The sequence below is a fragment of the Xiphias gladius genome, chromosome 21, assembly GCF_016859285.1.
Source record: "Xiphias gladius isolate SHS-SW01 ecotype Sanya breed wild chromosome 21, ASM1685928v1, whole genome shotgun sequence".
Taxonomy (NCBI): Eukaryota; Metazoa; Chordata; class Actinopteri; order Istiophoriformes; family Xiphiidae; genus Xiphias; species Xiphias gladius.
Genome location: NC_053420.1, coordinates 13,110,472 through 13,127,754, shown reverse-complemented (window position 1 = coordinate 13,127,754; position 17,283 = coordinate 13,110,472). Strand labels below are relative to the sequence as shown.

The following is a 17,283-nucleotide window of genomic DNA, read 5'->3' as shown; positions in this document are numbered from 1 at the left end:
TGAAGAATGCTTAAAAGTTCTGTAGAACGAAGCAGAACTGAGGAGTTAGGTTATAATTGTCTCGTCGCTTCGAGAAAGCGACTTAACATAAAAGCAATCATGTGATGCATTGTTAGTATATCTAGCAACACTACCCCTATCCTTGACAGACAAAACACACACATACAGGTACACATACAGAAAAATCTAACTCCATTATACTTTTAGTTCATCACAACTGTATCCTTCCCGCCTTTGTCCCTTTTTATATTAACAAGATGTATAATGAAGCGTTTTATTTGTGCTCTTTTCCCTCCGGACAGTAGTCTAGTAGATTAACTGGGTGATATTACTATCACTGTATCTATCTCTCTCTGTGTGGTAGAACTAGTGAGCCAAGGCAGAGTATGTATTCAGAAACATGTCTTCCTCCTGACAAAGGTCAGTGTGGGCGAGCACTGCACTCCAAACCCACACATAAACAAATGTGTGCATATACAGTAACAGCAACTCACATCTACTGCACATACAAACAGGCCTCCACTCCCTCTCAAACACACATATATGCTTACACACACACACACACACACACACACACACACACACACACACACACACACACACACACATGGAGGCAGGATTATGCATACTTTCCACTTCACATTCACAGACACTTGGGCATATTGCACAGACACATGGGAGCATGCTTGTATTCATAGTCACACGCAAACATGCAGTATAACATAGATTGGAAGACTAAATGAATCCACCACCACAATGCGGACACATTCTGAATCATACGTTAAACTACCAAATCAAGCAGCTCGTGCATGTAAACAAGAAGGATTTAACTCCTTTAAAGGGAGCGGATTACAAAGTTGATCTATACGGTGGACGAGGGGAAGGTCTTTAATGAGCTGTAGGTTAAACAAACAGAAACATGATTTAATCCTACTTATATTCTAATATTGTATCATTCTGTTGTATGGCTTATCGCAGGTAGCTAACAGCAGCCACAGGTGAAAATTATGATGTAATTTTAAATACGAAAAACTACTATAAAGGTAGCACAAGTGGAGAGAAGTGTAGAGCCTTAAAGTCAGTAAACTGACTCAGTAATGTCCATTATACAGCAATATTGACCTGAAGTTGGCTAACATTAGCCGCCATTAACTACTGATCGTACCAGACCAAGTAAGGCTGCATCTGTAAAACCCCTGAGTTGTGGGAATTCAGAAAGGGTGTGTTGTATTGCTTCTGAATTTAACTTTCATTTGTAAAAAAAAAGGAAAATGTTATTTCTTCTTTCAAAAGTTACATAGTCTCAATTTAAAGATCAGCCTAAATCAAATTAATCACAAACTAAGTAGATTTTCAATGGACATCTATCAAATTGTAAAAATATTTCATGGACATATGAAAACAACACCCAAAAGTTTCCTGAATTTAGATTAAGGTAAAGGACTACTTGTTGAACAAAACCTAAAAAAAAACAAAAAACAAAAAAAAAACTCGGTGCTTACACAAAATAAAATAATAAATAAAATGAATGAAAATGAATTTTGGCTGTAATTTCACGGCAATTTCCCAATGAGGAATAGGTCAAGGAGGTTCAAAAGTGACAACAATATTATTCACAAATATGCACTTTTTAGCATCAGTATTGGTAAATTTGCTGAGTTGGTAATGTGTTACAGTCATAGTAAACACTTAAAGATGTAACAAAAAGCACAAACTACATTAATTCATTAGTAGTCATTTGAAAATAATATGATCTGATGAGGTAAAGAAGTTCTTATAGTAAATATTGTGGCAAGAGGAGTACGTCATTTCATTGTGCTTTCTATGCTCCCATTTATTTTTATTGAGATACTAGCTTCCCCTCTGCCTATCTGTCATCCCTGCTCTCTGTTTTACTCCACTTTCCTTTGGATTCCCAATGCACTAGTTGACTGCTCATCCAAAAGAGGAGTTGGAGAAAAGAGTGGCCGCTTATTAAAAATACAATCTGGCCCAAGAGAGGAAGAGCCGAAGAGGCTAGTAGGTGAGACTGAAAATCAAGCCTCTTGTGTCTCTAATATGGATCTAGTTACACTCTCATTTTCCTCCGTTTCTCTCCTTACCTGTCTTCCTCCTCCTGTGGTTTCGCTGTCCCTCTGACATGAATCGGATTTTGAATCTGTTTATCTTTTTCAGTCTCCTTCTCTCTCTTTTCCTTTTTCTTGTCTTTCCCTCCCCTCCTCTCTTGTCCCTCTGGGGGCAACCCTACAGAGCAGCTAGTTATTAAAAGAACATTGCATTCTGAAGGAAGAAATTAGACACTAATAAACAAACCAAAAACATGTTTACCACTCTCTGTGACCTTTTTAGCAGAGGGGAAAGTCATTTCATTTCCAATATTAGCCAGTCTTACGAAGAGGCCTGGAAAGATGTTACCGGAGTGCAGCAGTGTTTGGTGCACTGCTTTTCCACAGCAGTTATTGAAAATGTCAGATGTTAAGTGACTCCTTTGGTGGAAGAAAATGGAAATTCTGCAAACTTCCAGGCTGGGAGCCATGCGAGGGACTATACTGATATCTAAAGTTTGAAATATTAGAAAACAAATGTTACAGCATCTGCATTAACCACATCTATTGGATTTCCAATGTGCAATACTTGTTTTTTTCCTGCATATTTCTTGCTATTTGGGAGTTTTATTTTCACGATAACTCAGAAGTTGAAAAATATGACAACCTTAACTGTGATACCACATTTTATTCTGTTTAACTCTTTTGGTTGTTGATAAGATTGTTTGCTTATTCATTTTGAGGATGATGATTTCTCTTTTCTGCTTCTTCTCTCTGTATTTATCTAATTTTTATCTACCTTTGTTCAGATCCATACATAACTTGGCATCAGACGCAAAAAGAGGGAAAGGCATGGTGAAAGAGACAAAGGAGGGTGCAGAGAAAGTCAAAGGAAAAGGAGCAACCCGAGAAAGGTTAAAGTAAAACCCTGCAATATGGGGAGAAGTGGAGAGGAGAAACCATGACGGGGAGAGTTTGAACGAGAGACCTTGTTAGAGAGAGAGGAGGGGGGATGGAAAAAAGATGAAAGGGGTAAGTTGAATAATGCAGTAGTCAGTTAGTTTCCTGCTTCCCTGTACCTGCACAGGAGCTGTCAAGTGAGGTCAGTTTTCCTACTGTACACAGACACTTTTTTCCGTTTCTGCCACACTTTCTTTGTCCCAATTATAGACCTCTTTTCTTTGAAGTGAAATTGATACTGAAAAATGTGTGCCGCTGAAAAATTTGTTGATGAATAACTTATTCATTTGATTGTTTTGCCTTCAACTGTGCTGAAAGAAGCACTTAAATTAAAAAGAACTTAAACTTTTAAAAATTCACCCCTTTCAGAGCAAAGGAAAGACCTTTTTTCAACAATTGCTTTTGGTTTAAACAGGTCCACATCTAAATACCCAGCACAGTATCCCACTAGGCATCCGCACAGTAGTGGAAAATTGTCTCGCCCAGGAATTAAACATTTGAGCACCCAGTATAATACATTAATATATTAAAATGTTATCTATATAATACAGTATATATAATTACAAAATGTAACATTGTAACTGCAAAACATATAAGTATAAGCTGCATGTTAAACATATTAGCAATGTATGAAAACTGAGCAGCGCATGTTTAGTCAGAAACCTCTAGCAGGTTAAAGCTGATTGGCCCGGTCTGAAGAGTGCATTTCATGAATCAATAATCATTGAGGCGCTCATCAGTGAAGCAATTGATCATGCAAACACCCGAATGTCAAGCCTTTCAAATGACACATGATCCCTTTCAGCTCATCGTACAGGCTGCTACTCTCACCAGGGTCCTGCTGCTTTGTTCATTCTCTTGCTCCACAGCTCCACAGGTACATCTCATATCATAATCAATACAGAGATATTGTGCTTCCTCAAGCAAGTCAACAGAAAAAAATACTTATTTTGACAGCATAACTATTAATAAATTCCCAACTGTAAACAGGTGAGCTTTCCTCATTGAAATAACATCAGATTCAAATATTTCAGTTCCATTCAGACAAGGCTGATGTAAGTAAAGGTAATTTTATGGGCATAATTACAGGAAAGGAACTGGTCTGAAGTAACTAAAATCCATAGAAATGTTGATGTGTTCGAGCCTTCTAGAAAAAAAATTTTGATTTACTCGTCCCACTGAGTAAAGGCTTATTAGCAATCCCAGTCTTTGAAATCCAGGAAACATTTAAGAAAACTGAGAAGAAGAGGTGACTGAGGGTTGGTCCAGGTTTACATAGTGAAAACTTTCTTTTAAACAGTGTAGTAGTTGGCAGTTTATTCACAGTAAATATCAAAGATTCAGTTCATATAGTGACATTTTACCTAAACTACTGTATATAGTATATACATAATTTGGCAAATCATCTTCAAAAGTGTATTTAATTATCTCTCTTTTTTTAAAGAAGCTTACATAATTAAGGTTCTACGTTGCTTCTCTTTATAAATACTTCCATCAAACTGAACTGCATTACAAGCCTGAAGCCATCTCTGAATTCACTTTTATTTATGTGTACTTTACTTACATAAACCTATCAATCAACCTCTCAATAAATTTAATTAATATATTTTATGAATTAATATCTATTTTATTTTTATTTTATTTTTAGTCTTTATCTATATCTATACACATTTCATATCACACATTTTATTTATGTTATATTGCATAGTTAGACGGTATGTCTCCTCTTACAGCAGCAAGATATCTTTGATGCTATTACTCTAAAGAAAAACCCAACTTGTACATATGCCGTGTAGCATACTGCCATGCTATGTCTTCCACCGTCATTTATTGTTATTATTATTTGCACACGGCACAGCTTCACTGTGTTTGAAAGAACACGGCACAGTGTTGACATACAGGATGTAATTGACTTTGCTGTCTACCATTTCTAGGTTGTCTCTAGGTCATGGACTCATGAGTCTTTAAACTTTTTAGGTAAAGTGACACTGCTTCAAAGTTATGGGGAGGACACAAGTATAAAACACTTGCCCAACATCTACTCTTCTCAGTGTATAACCGAAAATATCTCACACTCTCCTACCTCTGGCCTGACAGGGTCCTCTATCCCCACGACACAGATGGCTGTGAGGTCACTAAGGATGTTGTTCTCATCGTCCCAGTTTGGCTCAGGATCACTGGAGAAGTCACGGTACGCCACACAGATGGTCCTCAGGCCATCACATGCCATTGGCTCAATCACCTTCTTCACCATCTCATCCTTGTCCCGCGGACGGAAAACCCTCGACTCTCCCACCTCGTTCAGAATATGGCTGCATCTGCAGTTAAGGGTGGGTTGAAGAGTGGTGGGGATGGAGGTATTTAAAATTGTGTATTGGTACTGTTAGTTTTTGTGCTATGCCAATATGACCAAACATGGAAAACAATAGAAACAGAGACGAATCCTGGGCATGCATCACTGTTTTGTTTATAAACTGAATCAAAAAAAAATGTGTTCTGATCCGATGTCAGGATTTCAGTGAACCCCAGACACAATCCCACCAGGATGCATATTACAGCACAAATATCCATTTCCTTGGAGGTAATTACCAGTCTTTTAGAAAATGATGAAGATCATGTGACATGATCAAAAGCGCCAGAACAGCTACAAAATTGACCTTCCAGTGGAACAGTGTGGTCACTTAGTCAGCCTTACTATTGTAGCCAAAAGATATTAACATGTGATCTATAGTAAATGGATCTCTAAAGGGCAAAATGAATGAAAATACAAATGGAAAATAGACAGTTGTGGAGGCATGCAGTGCAACACAAAGCAGTGGATCAAATTCAACTGCTCTAAGCCATTAAGCTATTTAAAAAAAATAAATGAACCGTAATTTGTGCAAATGACATTGTAGGACTCTTGTCAGTTTGTATTTGTATCATGATTTAAATTTGTACTTTACCTTACACTCACCCTTCCAATTAACTTATCTGTAGCTTCATCTGTATTAAATGCATGTTAAATGTTTTAAATCCACAGTGTAACAGCCAAGAAACCTACAAGATGTCATAATTATGTCACGTTAAAGGCTTGATTTTAATATCGTTCAGTCTCCCAGGAGAATATCTGCTTCCTCCTTAAGTGGGTGAAGGAAGCTTCATAACGGTCTCTCATATTTTCTTAGTTACTCATTTGTTACTGTAGAGGTACTGTAATGTACTGTAAAATGTCACAATTATGTGACCTTCTAGTGGAAACTCAGCCCACTCTCACTGCCTAGAGAATGTGCAATAGGTTGTGCCCTCAAATACATTATTCTCTTCAGAATGGATTTGCTATATACTTCGTATGTGCTACTATTATTATCAGAAAATCATCGTTTCAATCACAAAACCAGACTCACTTTTTGAGGACAATCTCAGAGGCTCCTTTGCTGTACATGCGGAAGTTCCCATCAGGCAATTTGATGACAGTGCTCATGGACTTCCTGACAGAGTTGAAGGTGTAGACTTTGTAAAGCTTCTCCTCTGGGATCTGGTTTCTAATAGGCTGGTAATCCCGCTTCAGGTCCAAAACCAGTCCCAGCAGGCCACACTCTGTCTTGTTGCCCACCTGCTTCGGCAGACCGCCTTCCTTATCTGGGGGCTGGAGAGAGACAGAGGAAGAGATATGCTCATTTTATTATTCTATTTAAATTTTCTATTTCCATTTTCTATTTTCAGACCAATATTTCTTGCAATAAAGATGAATTTTTGCTTCTTATTGATCTGTGACTGTTTTTCACTTAACTATTTCTTGAAAATAATTTCATGAATTGTAACGTTTACATTATTTTAACCTATGCCATCATTGTACTTAATTTTTTTCATTGCATCTACAGCTGTGTTTTATCATGGAGTCTCTAGTTATGCAAATTCTAGGAACAAACATTACTGTTTGTTCCTTGATCTATTGCATTCAATGAATGAGATTCTCTTTTCTTCAGTGCAGTGCGAACATTGCTGGGCCTGAAATTGCTGCTAGTGATAATTAAGCAGCTAGCAGGTGAAAGGGTCGCTCTGTGTGGGAGGGGAGGAGATGAGATGGATGGAATCAGATTTGTATGTGCTTATTTCAGGTATGCAGCTCAGCCCTTTGCAATCTGTAATTGTACATTTGGAACTGTTTTTTTCTACGGTTCAGTAAACATCTCAGTATCTATACGATAAACACAGCATATGCTGTTTGTTTTTTTTCTTAAAATACGTATGGTATTAATTATTCATTCATTTTGAAGAAATAGTAAAAAAATTGCTTATTTTTTCCAAACAACAGTCCAAAACTCAAAACAATTCAATTAACTGTCAAAGAAAACTAAAGACAAGGAGCAAATCTTTGCTTTTTAAAAGCTGGAACTAGAGAATATTTTTCATTTTTGCTTGAAAAAGAATAACCTGGTTATCAAAATCAAATTGTTGCTGATTAATTTGCTAACGACTGATTAATGTGTCTACTTTTGAGCAGCAGGGAAGTATTATACAATATGTGATGTCAGAGAAGCAATTTCTCGGCCTATCAGAGCTGGAGTGTGTTTATTAACAACCAACAGTAGAGCCTTTTATCGTAAGTTATGCGTGCGTGTGAGTGTGTGCGTGTGTGTCCGTGTGAAATCTGTTCAAATCTGGGCACATGACTGTTCGGGTCCTACAGTATGTGTGTGCAATTGCGTACTGGCTTTCTGTATGTGCCAGTGTGTGCATGTGGTCAGCTTGTGGAAGGCTCAGCGTTGCCATCGTAACACTGAGAAAAGCACGCTTGCAAGGAGAGACTTGGGAAAAGAGAGGGTGCTCTCTCCGCCACTTGGGGATTCTTACTCTTTGGCTTTTATTCTCTTACAGGATTCTCACTCATCTTGCCTCACGCATGCCCTTGAATCTTTCCGTCTTTCCCTTTTTATCTTTTTCCAGTCCATATTTATCAGTATTTCCTTAGCTGCACTCCATTTACTCACTATTTTCCCCATAACATCACAGAAAAACAAGCAATAAAGCATACGGCATGACTGTCCATCCTTCTTTGAAAATGCACGGTTTTCTATTTCACCCAGCATGGCAGAACAAACCTCATTATCCTTAATATCCCACAAATACTTACACACACACTGACCATTGTAGTGACACTGATTCTCATGAGTCTGGACACATTTGAGAGAGTGCAATCCTCGCTGTCATTATTCATAACATCCCTCCGCACATAATCACACATTCTCAAGCTGATAGTCATTAAGTCCGATAAAAGACGAGCGGGGATAAAAAAGATGTTCAACATTGCTCTTCAGAATGCTGATCAAGGAAATAAGGGCTGCCACTAAAAATTATTTTCATTATCAGTTAATCTGCCAATCATTTTCTCTATTAATTGATTCATTGTTTGCTCAGAGAATGTCAGGAACTAATAAAATATGCCCAGTATATCATTGGCCTTTTTGTTTGAAAAATGACTGAAAAAAAATTCTTTTTGTGTCAACTTGATTAGAAACAGTCACAATTTTGGGCAAAATTAATCAAATTATTTGTAAAACTTTTTGAAAAAAAACAAAACAGTGCGTGTTATTGTATGTTGCTGGTAATCAGTAAAATAGAACTCAGTGCTGTTTGGTTGTACAACATGTTAAAATTGGTTCATTCGGATCCCTATTAGCTGGCACTTACGTGACAGCTAGTCTCCCTGGGGTCTTGCTATATAGTACCTCCAGTACATTTGACACCTACAGTCACAGCTAAGGAACAGCTTGTCAGGTACACTCTTTTTCTCTAACACACACATGTGCACGCACACACACACACACACACACACACACGCACACACACACACGCACACACACACACACACACACACACACACACAAAACAACACAGTGTGTCAAAAGCACACTGAACACAATGCTTCTGACTTGCTGCTAAGCAGACACCTTCAGTCTGTGCTATTTGCCCCCAAAATAGATTGACTGCAGGCTCGCTGTTCTGCTATTCTGCATCTAGAAAAGCCTCCAACCAAGATTAGATTTAAAAGGATAGCTTGACATTTTGACGTTTTGAATTTTACTTTCTTGCTGTTGTTTTTCTTCCATTGGCACTTGCTGCAATGTGTTGAGAAAGATTCTGTATCAGCAGTCCAGTTAATCACATTAATGGCTTGTTGGAATTGGTGTGCTCACATTCTCCACCTTATGACTATTCTTGTCAACCTGCTAACAAGGTTATGACAATGAACGCTAATAAACTGTGTTAATTTGCCTTTTTATGGTGACTGACAAAGGCTAAAATATATTTCCATGCAGTCAACAATAAAATAACACTGAATGCAGTGTATTTACTTAATATTGCTATTTCCTTCTCTTTTAAATAGCAAAACATTGTGACATCTATTGCATGTCTGTCGTGGAAGGGGGATCCCTCCTCTGTTGCTCGCTGTTAGAGATTTTTGAGGGGGAAATTTTTCCTTATCTGAACCGAGGGTCTAAGGACAGAAGGTGTTGTACTGTATGCTGCACAGACTATAAAAGCCTTTTGAGACAAATTTGTGGTTTGTGATTTTGGGCTAAATAATTTCAGACTGACCTGGCTTGACATAAGTTGGTTGTGATCAACTGTGTCAAGGTTTCACTTTTTTGTTTGGTAGTTTTGGTGTCAGTAAGTCCTGCATCAAAAGAAGCAGAATACCTTGGAAGGATTTCTGTCCAGTGAGTGATACATCCGCTCAATTTCATAAGAAACAATGATTATTGATTCATTCAGGCTCAGATTTATTTTACGTCCCTTTAGCTGCAGTTGCTATGATCCAGGGGTTCTAGTTGAGAGGGTTAGAGAGAAAGTCATCTAAAATCGCATTAATCATCAAAACCGAATCAGAGTGCTGGCCCATGTTCACCTAGTAATTGGACATATCTGGTTAATGTTCGGCTGTGTGTCTCACAGACACAGAGAAGAGTATAAATACTTTATACGGAGTTTGTGGTAAATAACAGAATTAATGCCTTTTCCTAATGACCAGTGATTACATCAGGAAGACACCGCCTGTCATTGGATAATGAGGGGATGGAACAAATGGTTTCATCTGCACGGTCTGCTAGGTGTTTGGGAGAATAGGCTCCCAGCAACAGAACAACAACAAGCGAAACCACTAAATGTAAATGACTGCCTGAAAACCATACAGGATGTGTTATAGTTTTAAATGATATTTTCTACACACACTTCACTTAAGAAATTATGTTTGCTTTATAAAGCATATCAAAATGAGCCTAGGCATACTTTTTCTCTGCATGATTCGTCTTCTCTACTAACTAGCATCTGTCTTAACAATTCATATAATTACATATTTGGCTTTTGAGCCTTATTTTCATCAAATAAAAAGCATTATTTAGTCAGTTGGTATCAGTAAATCCACTTATTCGTTATTCAGTTTCCCTTGCTTCATCAAGTTTATTTATACAAATGAATTTAAAGTATCTTTGTTCTGTTTGAATTTTGAGTTATGCTTCTTATCTGAGTTTTGGAGGACTGAAAAATCAAACAAATCAGTGAATGCAGATTGCTGAGGTAAAGTTTTTGGTCTTCTATTGAGTTGAAATGTTGCATTTGAAAATACATTTAGGAGAATGTATTAGTCTACATTGTTTTATTCAAACTGTATATTCAAAACAGGTGTTAAAAAAAGGTGGTCAGCTTATAATAAGAGTCATCTTATATTTGGGCCACTATGGTGCTCCTTGAGCAACAATTTCAAATTCAACCCACAGCTTGTCAGCAGCGATGTTACAGAAACTTGAAAGCTTTCTTTGAATTTTTTTATTCGAATTAAAACTAATTTGAAGAAAGTAAGCAAATGAAATTGAATATTTTAGAAATTAAACTAAGATACAAAAGGTACACATCACAGTATTCACTTTACGAACAAAATATGAACAAAAAATTAAAATTTAAAATGCACAATTCATTTTCAGAGGTAACATATTTTGAATTAGGAACACACAAATGAAATTCATTTGGCTAGTGGCACAACTCCTGCCACACTGTAGAGAAACAGACACCAACTGCTCTAAAAACTAAACAAGGCAGGACAAGAGTGAACAAAAGGCAGACAGCAGCACCACTGCCTTTTATTGTCCGAGATTCCGCAGAGGTTCATCTTGACGTCGGTTTCTACGCACAAGGGCAGTTGCTGGCATTGGATACCCAATGTTGGCATGACTCGGCCACTGCTGGCTCGTCCTTGCCTGGACGTGGCTGAGGACCAGCTGCCCTCTCCCTGGTCCTTGGGTGCTCCCGCAGGCAAGGACATATGCCAGAGGGAGAGCTGGCAACTTTACTTCCTATTCCACCTGGGGCTCCCCTTAATCCATCCCTCCTGTTCCTTCCTTTTCTGCTCTCTGTCTCCCCATTTTCTTTCTTGTTCTCTTCACACTCCACCCCACCCTTTTACCACACTGCTTACTGTCCCTAATTTTACATTCTCTCCCATCTTTCCCCCCTCGTTCTCCTCTAGTCCTAGCTTCCCTTGCTTCACTCTTCCCTCACTCCAGATGACTTTCTCCTCTTTCTCACTATCAGGTTCCCCAGTCTCTCACAAGGCACCCCACCCCCACTGCTTTCGCCTTCCGTCCCATTCCCTCTTTGTATGTAGGAGTGGATGATATTCTAGCTCTCCACATGACTGTACCAACCAACTGGGCTAAGGCCTGGAGGCGTCCTGAAGGGCAGTAATACAGTCTTCCAGTCCATGATGAGGGCACTTGTCATGTGAGTCTGGTTTTTCTCTCTTCTTCTTGTATAATTTTCCCTTCTTCTTTCATCTTTTTTGCATTAATCCTTGCTTTTTTCCCTCTCCCTCTTTACTACAGATTTTAATTCCCCTTTCCATTTGCTTTCAGCTTTATTTATTTCCTTTTGTCTCATAATGTCCTTTAGTTGCCCTTCTACTGCAGACATTTGAATTTTCCTAAAACAATAAGATGACACATATAGTAAGCCTCAAATGAGAACTGCTTTAGATTGATTTGGTGCTCAAGACTCAGTCTCAGATCGTAGATGTATTGCTATTCCCTCAGCATTCAGCACAGATTCACTTTTCTCTTAGTTATATGTTGGGTTGAAGGCAGTAAGACGAAGTTTCAGGTCAGGTGCTTAAAAACTCATTTGGCTTAAACATACAGTTCGTGGCTGTGGACTGCTGGTAACTTAAAACACTGTGCACCACGATTCAAGTATTTTATTTAGTTTTAAGGTTTTTTACATTATTTACAGTACTTTGCTTCTTGATTTACATCAAGATCTACACATCGAAACTTCCCTGCCATCCTGGCATCTGGACTTTAGAATACATTTCCTGTAACTTTAAATCCACCTTGGTCAAACATTTCACATTATTTTTGGCATGCATGCTTAAAATTACTCTGGAGATCTACTAACCATGGGTATCTGCTAAACACTACGAACAATACTATACAATTGCCATGAAATGCCAGTGACATTAAGTATTAATGGCATTGTTTGATAAAATAATACTGTAAAATAATAAGGGGCAATGTGTAAGAATTGGCTAACTGTCAAATTCATACTCAAAACAAGTAGGGGGCATCATCTTACCAGAAAGTTGGGGTATCCACCCCTATCGTGAGAAACAAGGAAATGTACACCTTCCCCCCCTGCTTCTTCATCCTCTCATGTTGGATTGAGGGCAGACTGGATGCTACAGTGACTCACTATCGCATATTAAGTTACAAAGTGGTATTATGAGATGGGACAGGCCAGGGCTAGCTGGTTAGCACGCTAACTTCAGTAGATATCTCTGCAACACAATACATAGATGTCTTTGACATATCATCAAAACTGTTCTTCACATTCTGTTGATGATTTTTGTTAATTTTTGAATGTTTTAAACTAAAGTGCTTACATATTACCCCTTTAAATATGACCAATTTCTTTAACACTGACCTCACACTCCAAATAAATCTTTGATGCACTTAATTGATGCTGGTCCTCCAAACCAACTTAAACACGGTCAATGAAAGCATAAAATCTATCATGTCATGTGTGAGGAAAATAGAGGGAACCCATTAAGCTTTGTGCCTTTGAAACATCAAAGCTTGTCATTCTAATTTGATGACAACTTCTCTTTCACTGCCATCTCAGCAGCACTGTCAAGACTGTAGGCAAGTGCTAACCAAAGAGAAGAGAAGAGAAGAGAAGAGAAGAGAAGAGAAGAGAAGAGAAGAGAAGATTGATTTGGACATAGGTTTGTAGTTGATGGTTCTGTCTTCCCAGTATCCAAAACTTTTCCATACACAGGGACACTGGATGCCTCAAGCTACAAACATTGAAGACACTCTCATCTCTCCTCCATGTTTTGAAAACAAGCACGCAACATCCAGATGACAAAAGCACTGTGAGTCAAAGCCAATTACACCATAACCTCACTGCTCACTACAGAAAAAGAAATGAGGCTGTTCATTTTAATTAGAAACCATAAATTGCTCATTGTAGACCAACACATGAAATTTTTTTCTACTTAACATGAACATAATCTTGATTTTCTACTATCTACAATTCAACATCAGACACATCCTGTTGAGTCTTTTTTTTTTTTACTGTAACTGTCCATTCTTTTCCAGAAGCATGTATACTACACAACTGAAGCTATATGTGTGTGTGTGTGTGTGTGTGTGTGTGTGTGTGTGTGTGTGTGTGTGTGTGTGTGTGTGTGTGTGTGTGTGTGTGTGTGTGTGTGTGTGTGTGTGTGTGTGCGTGTATGGGTTTGTTTGTTATCTACTTCTCTTGTCCCTGACCGGGATAATGATCGGAGCAGGTGGTTGAAGCTAAATGAGACTGAGCTCCCAGGACACTCACACAGCCATGCTAAACACACACCACTGTGCTGCGAGAACATGCACCTGTGATCTGAATATCTCCTGCAGTGTCAGTTTGTCTGATATGACAGATGTGTGTGTGAGTGACATTTGTGTCTGCGCATCTGTACTTCACTAGTTATACACTACAAATACACAAACACACACACACACACACACACACACACACACACACACACACACACACACAGACACGCACATACACACACACACACACACACACACACACACACACACACACACACACACACACACACACACACACACACACACACACAGACAAAGACAGTGTTAATATGTCACATATACAATGAAAAACTAAGAATGTGAAGTGTATGTTAAGAAAAGAGTGAAAGCACAGCTAATTCTAATGGGCGGCTATTTTCTATTGGGCTCCTGCCGCTGGGAATGACGCATGTTCCTTTACAATGACGTCACCGAATGATGTTCACATGTTGCTATGTAGCACGCATGATTTGTCTGCAGGACACATCCAAGGCAAACTGATGTGTTTAGGATCTGCTTGTGTGCTTGTTTGTATGCATTTGCGCGCATATCCTTTTGAGAATATATGAATATGTGTGCACCTGGGTACAGTATCTATGAGCATGTGCATGTACAGTACATCTGAATGTGCATATACTGTATGTGTGCAGGGTTTCATTGTGTAAATGTGTGTGAATTTCTCCCTTGAGGGTGAGGCTTCTCCACTTTAGAGTCTGTATGTGCTGACTGAAGAAGCAGAGCTATACCAGTGGCTGTATTATGAAGGCAGAAAGGGAGTAGGGGGACTGATACGCATATCAAAGCCTGCCTCTTTGCCTTTGTGCCTTTGTGTGGTGGCCATCAAAGACTCTCATAGCCATCCTGGCATCCCACAGGATTGGCCTCTTATATAAGAACACACCAGCCAGCATACTGCAGGAGTGGCGCTGAGGGAGCGGGGGTGGCTGGAGGAGGTAGGAAGAGATGCACTAAATATTCCTCAGAAATTTCCCTTTTGCATCCTGCTTTTTGAGTTCATTTAATTCCTTAATTATATCTGTCCTTCTTCATCTTGCTCTCACTTTGTTTTCCTGTCCTTCATTCTAATAAGAGCCCTCAGTAAATAAATGCATCCATACCAACATGTACTGTACTATATACACTATTTATGTACTAGATATTGTGTTCGATACTACATTTATGCAAATATGTACTGTGTATTTATGTATGTATGCATGGATGAACTGATGTATGCATATAAGTGATGTATGTGTATGAAAGTCATCTAGTTAGTTGGTAAGCTACGTGGTTAGCAAGCTACAGTACATATTGTAGGTAAGCTGATATCTTTTGAAGTTTACCCTAAGTTTAACATCTACTTTGATGCATGTGGTAACCTCTTTTATGAATGAAGAGATTAAAAAATAGACTAAGTGCCATTTAATCCACCAAGTCTAAGCTTCACTCTGCCGGTGCTTAATTCCGTTGAGCTAAGCAGCTATGAAGGTACAAAAGTCTGATGTAATGCGGCAAAGCAGTCCTCCAGGTTTTTCAAAAGGGATAACATCTTGTTAATATGGCACGTCTTGATAGAGAAATGCTGTGGCAAGGGAAATCTGAGACAACATCAAAGTCCCAACAACAAAACTGATTCATAATTTCAATTAAGTGGGAATAGATAGCATTCACCAATTTTCAATGATACAAAACTATTTTAAAGTTTTTGGTTGTTGAAGTCACATGCTATAGGAAAGGTTGATGTACTCGAGTCCAAACTTGGTCTCGAGTATAGTCTTGAGACATTTTTTGCTATTATCTTGGACTTAGTCTCAGCCACCAGTCTTGCCTGCTACAGTTTTTATTCTTTTTTGTTGCTTTTTCTGGCCTTTCTTGTCTTATCAGTCAGTGGTCAGTTCCTCATAGACACACGAAATTCTTCAATATTATGTGCACTGTACTACATTGTCATTTGCAAATGAAGGTAGGCTGATGCTTGTTTTCTATAGAGTGTCAAGTATCCTCATTTTGGACGTGCTGTTTTTTGCTCTGGAGTAATGTTTAATTAATCACATATTTTTCCGCAGTTATAGGCACGATTTTAGCAAATACTGCAACATTTTAGACTACACTGCATACAAACCACATCAATTTGTATTTCTGAAGGAACTTGAACCTTTAACCCCTCTAGCTAAATCAATCAATCTGTTCAGCACACACAGGATCTAATTAGCAGGACTGCGCCACAATCTTTCCCTGTTCCTATCCAATTTGAATCTTTGCTTTTGCCAAAGGGCTATACTGAGAGACTAAAAACTTTATCACAGTTGACTCTCACTATGAACAACGGTTCATCACAACGTCAAGAATATTACATGGGAACAGTTTTGTTTGACCTGGCTGTGATAATAAAACCTTTATTTAAACAGAAACAGGACATGTTCACACTAAAGGTCCTGCTGTAGAAACAGAGGGAAGTAAATACACCATGTACATTATTGAAGAATTCAATTTAAACTGTCACAGTTTTGGGAATAGACACAGTCACAGTTTTATATATTTAGATACAGTAGGTACTCTATAAACTGATATTCAAAGGATAAAAACTTGCTGTGCTAACTGGTATAAAGCTGGAATATACTCAATTATGCTACTTGCATGCCAGAAGTAACTGCATTGCCTAAGTGTATCTACTGTGTGTCGAACAAACCAGAGTTAAAACTAGAATCTGTAGCTCTCCATCTTAGAAACCCAGTGATCAACACTCTGTTTTCACCAAGACTGCGATTGTGCCTAGAGGGGTAGGAAGTGAAATCTGTGGGATCCTTCTATCGCAGATGTCCTGCCTCCTCAGCTCATTCCCCATGCAAGTTCCATAAGGGCATTCGACAGTTGGTCAGCCATCAATGAACAGACACTACAGGGGTTTACAAGAGTAGTGACACACAGACAGGCTCAAATGGTGTGTGTTTGTGTGCAGGTGAGTATACATGGTCATGGCAGGAAAAAGATTACTCAGGCATGTTGCTCTAACAGTCTGAACACATATCCTTATCATGGCAATCTTTGCTTTTAGGATATGTTTGCCAAATGCTTTATAATGGAAACACTGCTTCACATCCGTGGCCTGAAGGAATATCCATGCAAACAGCTTTCAGATTCTCCGATTACAACATATAACAGTCTGTGTCTCAGTCTGTCTGTCTATATACATAGCTACCTATCTATTTCTCATTGCATGCAGGTCTAATTGGCTCAGGGAAAATTTCTCTTCACTGCATTCACTGTAAACAAGAGACCATCTCCAGCACTTAGACAGATTGGATTCAATTACAGTCTGCTACGCCCTGAATATCAGATAAGACAAAATTACACAACCGTTCTCAAGGTGACAAGTTGAGTGAATGCCT

General features: G+C 38.6%; 1 protein-coding gene across 2 annotated transcripts in view; it reads right to left on the bottom strand.

Annotated features, from left to right (window-relative positions):
* atp2b2 (ATPase plasma membrane Ca2+ transporting 2) overlaps window positions 1-17,283 on the bottom strand; it is a 69,235-nt gene that overhangs the window by 10,938 nt on the left and 41,014 nt on the right. For both annotated transcript variants that reach the window (XM_040116275.1, XM_040116274.1), the window contains exons 12-13: window positions 6,392-6,633; window positions 5,089-5,323 (exon numbers count right to left, since the gene is read on the bottom strand). In XM_040116275.1, the coding sequence (XP_039972209.1) occupies window positions 5,089-5,323; window positions 6,392-6,633 (477 nt within the window). The remainder of the gene's footprint in view (window positions 1-5,088; window positions 5,324-6,391; window positions 6,634-17,283) is intronic.